Source organism: Pteropus alecto, unplaced genomic scaffold, assembly GCF_000325575.1.
Source record: "Pteropus alecto unplaced genomic scaffold, ASM32557v1 scaffold40, whole genome shotgun sequence".
NCBI lineage: Eukaryota > Metazoa > Chordata > Mammalia > Chiroptera > Pteropodidae > Pteropus > Pteropus alecto.
The window spans coordinates 20,203,634-20,211,732 of NW_006431919.1; the positions used below are offsets into that span (position 1 = coordinate 20,203,634).

Consider the following 8,099-nt stretch of genomic DNA (forward strand, 5'->3'; position numbering starts at 1 on the left):
TGGTGGCATCTTTGGAAAGGCTGGGCTGTTTCCTCCCAAGGCCTTAAACCTGCAACTTCCTTTTGCCACCTATTTCTCGATCTTCTCTCTTGACCAGACCATAAAGCAGCAGGAAGTGTTAGTAACACTGCGATTGAACAGGACGGGGAATGGACTGCTGGTGTCTGTAAGCAGCTAACGGCCAGCAGCTTTTCAGTTATCACTTAGTGGGCAAATTTATGCTTTATTTCTCTTCATGCTTACATTAAAAAAAAATTCACACAAATAAAACAGCTCAATAAAAATATTAATTACCTGATAACCTTTATTCAGGAAGTGAGAGTAACTGAAACAGTGCTTCCTAAGGCGTGTCACACGAGGCCTTTGTTGTTTCCGTCCTGCGGGAGGACGCTGCCCCAACCCCACACTCCCACTCAGGCACCTTATTAAGATGTCATCCTGGTTGGGCACAAAACGGTGGTCACATCTTAGACAATTTTATTGTTACTTGGGCAGAATGACAAGAGAAGGCATTGTCACTTAAGTCAGCCGGCGTGCTGAGGTCCCAGATCCTCATCCTGTGCATCTGTGCTCTCCCCGCCAGTGACTAAGCCCTGCTTGAGTTGGACTTACATGCACAAAAACATGTGCGAGACCACCACCCCAGTTTGGGCAGCAAGCAGTCAGTCTGCTTCCTCCACGTTCTCAGAAACTTCCAAAGAGGATGAAAACAGAAACCAAACCAAGACTGAGATGCTGGAAAAGACAGACACCAATACACAGAAACAAAACCATGAGGCAAGGGAGGAAGCAAACAGAGAGGTAGACAGGAGGTTAAACTATGCAATCACACAGCCAATGGAGAGAGATGGTAAGAGACACACTAGATAAAAATAAAACCCGCCCAGCTCCCTCCTCAAGGTATTTTAATGCAGCAAGCAAAAATACTCCATCCTTCTTGTAGTAAGCACTGTTAGTATTCAACACTTTTAACACTTATGGTGCATCACATAAAAACAAAGTCATATGCTTTTGCATAACTAAAAAAAAAAAATGTAGCAAATCAACCTAATGGCAAAACCAGGAGGAAAAATTCCAAATTTTCCACAAAATATAGTTTTAGAATATTAAGTAGATAATGTTTGCAGCGCTATCTAGAGCTCTTGTTGCCAATTGAAAAACAGAAATCATCCTGACACAGGATATTCCAAAAGCCTAATTCATGAAAAAAAGACAATTTATTCTATGTTTAATAAAATGTTTATTAAGGTGGTAACACAAATCATGCAAGAGCTCAGTAAAAAAAAAAAAAAAAGGTAAGAGTATAAGGAATGGTGATTGGTGCTGCCAATTTAAAAAAATGCAAATCATTTTACTACCTGGAAGTGACATGGAAAATCATTTGATTCTGAGCATGGACATGATTGCGGCCATCTTTTGGAATTGTAAAGTGATAGGTAACTACTTGTGTTCTAGTCCCCTAGGGGTAGAGTCCGATACCCAAAATAATCACAAATGGCCCTCGCATCGCATGCGCAGATGGCAAGCAGCTAGGAACCCCTGCCCACCGACTTCTTCCACACCCATGGGGGGAGGAGGGCAAGTACCTTTGGTGACCTTCAAATGGGACTCCATCGACATTCAGAATCTTACAAAACCGTTAAGACTTGCACATCATCCTTACCAGCCTTAAATGTAGTGTTGTGACGTCCGAGGAAGGATTCCCACATCAGGTGGGAAGAAATTTGAACAGATTTACCAAATCGAACATAGTGTCTCAGATTTCGAACAAACATGACTCATCTTTTGGCAAAAAAATAAAAAATAAATATAGTGGAATGCAGGTTTGATAGATAGAAGAATATGTAATCTACCAACTGTCAAGGAGTACAATTTCATTGCAGACACAAAGAATCAACCATTTCGAAGAATTAAAAAAAAAAAAAAGGTTTGCACTATTTCTCACAAAATCTTCACTTTTGGAACTACTCCAATTGAGGCTACACACTGAATTTATTAATACAGCATTAAGTTTCTTTGTGTAAAAAAATCTTTGTACATAGTAATAAAAAAAGATAAGGCAAGACGCATTAAACAGAAACCTTCTGGTTCTTTCTCTCTGAGTTCTTCCAGAGCCACTGATGACTATCTGCAACAAAAGAGTTAAGTTTCTGATTTTCCGTATCAAGCATCTTGTGCCTTTGCTGTGGTAAGAATTCTGTCCGAGCACCCTGAAGGACAGATGCTGGTGATGGTCTTTGGCACTTACGCTGGCAGACTGAGCTTCTTTCCCTTGAGTACTAGAATTGGAAAGAGAGGAAGAGAAAACAGGTTACAGATATTGACAAGCGTACAGTTCCCTGCTTCTCATTCCCAGAGGTCTGTCACACTCAAGATACTACCTAGTAAGATGCAAGGAAATAAGCTTTGGGCAACCAACACTCATTTGATTTTGGTGTCAATAAACAAAGGCCTCTTAATGATGAAAATTTACACGTACACTAAAATTTTCTTCATGTACTAGATGCCAAAACAACTGTATTTAAGAAATGCAAATTTGATTAGTATTGTCGCTAAATTCATAGCAGCTTTTTGCCATCATGACTTTCTACCCCAATCAGCATATATGAAAAAATAACTGTTTCTATGTACGGAGATCTATCAAATTTAGAGATCTGTACCTAGCAATTCCGCCACCCAGAATTTTACTGTATAGCAGAGGTTCTTAGCCTGGGGTCTGTGTTTGGGTTTCAGGGGCTTATGAATGCCCTCAAACTAGATGCATAAATTTGTGTGCATATACAGAAATGTGCATTTTTTTTCCTCAGCAAGGACCATAGCTTTCACCAGATTTTTTGTGAAATTCACATGTCCTACATTCACATAAATGCAAAAATGTACATTACAAGGATGCTGATTTATGCACTGGATTTTAAAACATATTCAGCAAGAGAGCAGTGACAGCCAGACTACCCATGCATAGTGGGGCTGAGTAAACTCTGGTAAGACACATAATGATATACTACGCCTACTGAAAATTACATAGATTTCTATTTACTGACATGAAAAAATATGAGTGGGCAAAAGAGATTATGGCGCAGCAGGTGTAGTTTCAATCGCGTATCTGTGTGTGCATAGAGAACTATCTGGAATTAGATGTACAGAAACAGTAACGATGATGACCTGAGTGGCGGGATCTCAGGTGACTGCTTCCACAATGAAAACGCGCCATCGTGGAAACACAGTAACGCCACAGCGAGAGGAGACTGACGCCCCAGCCCAGAGTCTGACGGTCACTGAAACGCTCATCTGCAGCCGGTTCTGCTTCACAGAGCTGGTGCCAGGTCAGGAGTGCGCCGGGCTACGAAGCCCCCAAAACCACACCTGCTGTAGGGACAGAGCAGGCAGGATGTGGAGACGCACCTTTAGTAATGTATAAGTAGAAGAAGTCGCAGTAGAGGATGGTCTGGACAACACCGGCCACAACGGCGATGAGGTCGAAGAAGCCCTCGAAGTAGAAGCGCCAGATCCAGTTGACGAGATAGAGCGCGCGGTAGAGGCCCAGGAAGAACAGGTAGTGAGTGGTGATGGTCTCCGCCTCCCCGGTCTTGCTGATCATGAAGAGCTGCGGGAGGATGGCCACCGACTCAAGGTAGATGGAGAAGGTCCACAGAATCTGGAGGAGAAACACACGCTCCGTCAGCATCCAGTGCCCACCACGGGACCACCGGAGACACGCTTGTCCTCTGTGGGGCAGCGCAGAGAGCGGGAGTCGGCCCATCAGAGCCTGGAACAGTAGAGCTTGGAGTTTTCCTACATCACAGGAACCTAAAATGCATCTAAGAGGCACGGACACTCCCAGTGACAAGCCGGATCACCTGGTCTACCTCTTTGACTTTTCACTACCTCGTCTTTCCAACGTCAGGTCTTCCCTGTACGATTTGCCGTTAATCTACATACATGATGCTTCCCCTGGACCAGTTTGTCCCACTCCACATCTAGGATCCAGGGTCACCCAGCTCTCCGCCAGAGTGGACCCCACACTGATAACCAGGTCCCGCTCCCCGCTCACTGCTATTTCTCCTCACCCGTTGGTCTCTTTTCCTGACTATCCAAATATCGTCACCGATTTTCTTATTCCTTAGGCTTTGAGGGAGTGGTTAAATCAACGATGAGTGAAAGCGGAGTGGTCATAATGCAAACTCCGCCCAACATGGTGCCTCATTCACACGGACAACGGGAGGACTCACCAGGAGGACTCGCGAGCGGTCCCCTGGAGTACACTAAGCCCAGGCATTCCCAGCACCCATCAGACGGCCACCAGAAGCGTGGTAACTGAGTCGCCCCTGGATGCTAAGGGAAGGACGAGTCACTCAGGAGCAGCCACGGCCCCGCAGACCGCTTTTCCTAAGGTCGAGGGGTGCAGCCGCGCCGCTCAGGGGACCCGCAGACAAGGCGCCGATGTGCGACAGCAGGGTTAGAGCGGGGAGATGATGATGTTCACCAAAACCACGGACAGGCAGGGCACCGTGTCTGGTTCCACAGAGGCCAAGTTTATATTCTAGAGGAGTCAGTAATAAGCCGTCAGCAGATGCCCTGCCACCTGGGGGCTTCGTTCTTGCCCACGATTCATTTACACCAAATTCATTGACACAGTATATGTTGCACCAGAAGCTTGCCAAACCGAAAAAAAAAACAAACAGAACCCACATTATCCACAAACAGGACTATTTCCCTAGGGAACCAGACATGAGCCCTGAAGAAACTCTAACTAACCTCAAGAGGAGAGAACTCATGATTGACAAGAAACGAGAGGCCTCCCACAGGGACCACCAGGAACTCCACGCGGAACGTATCATGATTCCCATCGTACGTTGCCTTGAATTTCATGTAGATCAGGTACACCGTGGCGTAGGAGCAGGCGATGTAGATGAGCTTCAAACGAAAGAAAAAACACCAAGTCATCAGGACCTATCGTTGTTCTAATTCCCTTGGCTTTCTACATCACCTCTGTTTTTGTTTAAAATTTAAATATACTAAAATTCACTTTTTTTGGGGGATACAGTCTATGAGTCATATAACCACCACCACAATCAAGACAGAGATCAGCGCTATCACCTGCAAAAAATTCTCTGTTGCTGCCCCTCTGTGGTGAAGCCTTCTGCTGAGGCTTAACCCCTGACAGTCACTGATCTGCCCTTGGTCCCTGCAGTTCTGCCTTTTCTGGAATGTTACATAAATGGAATCGTACAGTATGCCACCTTTAAGACCAGCTTCTTTCAACTGGCATAACGCCTGTGAGACCCGACCATGCTGCTGCGTGTACTGGCACACAGCAGGCTCCTTCTCACTGCAGAGCAGCAGTCCACTGCCTGCTGTGGCACAGTTTGCAGCCACCGGAGGGCTGTTTCCAGCTTGGGGGATGGTGGATACAACTGCTAAGAATTTGCGTACAGGCTTTTGTGTGAACGTAATTTTTCATTTCTCTCAGGGAAGTACCTAGGAGTGGGACTGCTGGATCACATGTTACGTTGAAGTTTAACTTTGTAAGAAACTGCCGAAGAATGTATTTTTAATCCCACTTTAAACTATCAGAATGTAGCTGAAGAAAAAAATGAATGAAAAGTTCAATGCAGTCAAAAACCAATGAACTTCCTTCCTTCCAACATCGTATTTCTAAGCTAGTGCTTCTCTAAAGGTAAACAATGTAACTCCTGTTAAACTTCACAAGGATGGTTTTTACTTAAACTGTTACTTTAACACTCACTGAACAGGCAGATTGTTACTATGAAATTTTGTCTGGGAACATAACAAAAACCAAAAGTAAGTGATGATTTGTAAATTGTAAAATGTTGCTGCCGGACAATGGAACAATTTCAGCTGCGTAGCAGCAGAGCTGTTCGAGGGCTTACAATTACATTTTATGTTCCTGCACATCTAAAAGTCAAATACCATATATTCATCTGACCCACAAGCCTGACATTCTGAAATTACACTCACTTTCGGACTGGCAAATTTTAGGCCCAAAAAAACCTCAGAGCAGGTTCAGCCCATGACCAGACACAGGTGGGATGTGGGCCACACTGCCTGGTACTATTTCTTAGGAAAATGACCCTGCGAAACTTAATCGGGGCATCGGGGCAGCGTGTGAGCAAACTCCTGAATAGGAAAATGAAAGCGATCATTGGGCTGTCACATGCTTCAAAGCAAAACAAAATGAAGACACTAAACTGTCCCTGGCACCTCACTGTGACGTTATATTGGCAAATAAATGCTCAACACGTATTCGAATTGTTGGTCATGCCCATATGGCGAAGAAGTACCAAAAAACCACAAAAACAATCGAGGAAGCTGAGCCTCTTACACTGTCAGAGTTCTCACACCCAAATGTGTGTATACGCGCATATGGATAAAACAATGGATAATCTACATGTATAAACAAAATCTGTGTACAGAGTCCCCACCCAGCAGAGGCACACGGTGGCAGGTTCCCTCCCCAGCGGCCAGCCTAGAGCCTGCCCAGATCAAGTCACCCGCAGGGGTCGCGGCCACTGGGGAAAGCAGCTGCTCTCCTCTCGTCAGAGTTTGGCATTGAAAGCAAAAAGCTAGGCACGCACAAATCTCAGCTCTCATTCCTGATTTTTAGGACACCCTTGGAAACTAGACTGAAGCGAGGAGGATTCCTCTGGAAGCTAGGTATCTTGAGGGGCTTCTGACACCTGCAGTTTTAACCGGCCTGGACAAGCAGGGACCTGGGCATTTTTAAGTAAGCCAATTTCCTGATTACTAGGCTCCCATCACTTAGTAATGAAGAAAGGAATGATCAAAGGTAGCTCACATTTGCGTTTTAGTAAAGGCCGCAGACTCAAATATTGTGTTGTCTACTTTGACCTGTGCTGATGAAAATGCTTTTGGACACAAGTGTTGGGGAGTTGTTTTAAATGCCCCACCAAGGGGCTTCAGCTGAAACATTACCTCCTTGGGGGTGCCAACGACCAGGTACCTACGGCAGTGCCCGGCACACAGGTGCTCACTCAGCGCATGAGGGAGGGGGTTAGAAGTCGGGTTCCTGTCACATACTCTGAGAGCCCCCCACTTCCCTGCAGAGCACCTATCACAAACTATAGCCGCTCGTTCAGTGCTGAGATGACTGGCCTACTCTCCCCAGCGACCACAACTCCTGCTTGTCTTCTGCCCTGCCCTCGATGCTGGGGAAGTGCCCGGTCCTGTGTATGTTCACAAGCATGAATTCAAGAGTGTGCAAAAGAACCGAGGCCTCTCCAAGCGTGGAGTGCGTACCGCCAGTGCTACGCAGATGTCAGGGGTGTGCAAACACTCTGAATTCTCACGGGTGTATGTGTTTTAATGCAGACCAGGAAAAATATAAGAATACCGAACAACCATGGACACTAATGTTTAGGACAAATTAAAAGGTTTAAAAAACATCTTTAGTAACTTATGGTGCAGGTGTTATTTAGGCATGGCAAAATAAAGATGGCACGCATGGCAGAAGTTTAAGAAAGAGGAGCCTGGTGGGAAAAGAAGAAAAGCAGATGCCTCTGCACAGGCCTTCACAGCGGCGACACGAGATGCCACAGCGCCTTGGCGCATTCCTCGCTCGGAACTGACCTGCTGGGTTCCCTGGGGAGTCTGTAACTTCCCGCTGCTTGAAAATGTAACAGTTCTCCTCTGTCTTATAGGGTTATCAAGAGCTTTAGAAGTTTACCGTACTCAAAGAGCTTAAGATTAAAAAATTTCCAAGTGCAAAGCACTAATTAAACAGATACTGCTTTGAAACCAAAAAAATCCGCTTAATGATAACAGTTTCCACGGGCCTGTGAATTATGGATGAAATACGTTCCACTGGATGCCATACGATACCTTCATAGATGTGTTATATAATGAAATAAACGACGTAAAAAGATCCAGGTAACGAGTTGTGAAGACCAGTGCAAAGAGAAGCTGGCTTTTTCCAGAAATACCTAAAGAGACAAAAGGGAAATGTTAGGAAAGGCTGGGCCAGCTTTGCGATGCCCGCAGACACTGCCCGCAGACACTACCCGCAGGAAGCGCAGATCTGGAGAGTGGGCGACCGGGCGCCAGAGGCTGATGTCCGGGCT

The 8,099-nt window shown here is 45.4% G+C and overlaps 1 protein-coding gene across 1 annotated transcript; it reads right to left on the bottom strand.

Moving 5' to 3' along the window:
* Positions 1-286: 286 nt before the first annotated feature.
* KDELR2 (KDEL endoplasmic reticulum protein retention receptor 2) lies at positions 287-8,013 on the bottom strand. The gene is made up of 4 exons (XM_006906605.3): positions 7,861-8,013; positions 4,756-4,914; positions 3,403-3,655; positions 287-2,279 (listed from the first exon to the last, which is right to left on the bottom strand). Exons 1-4 carry the CDS (start codon positions 7,864-7,866, stop codon positions 2,245-2,247), a joined length of 453 nt encoding a protein of 150 aa, XP_006906667.2. The 5' UTR covers positions 7,867-8,013; the 3' UTR covers positions 287-2,244.
* Positions 8,014-8,099: the final 86 nt, after the last annotated feature.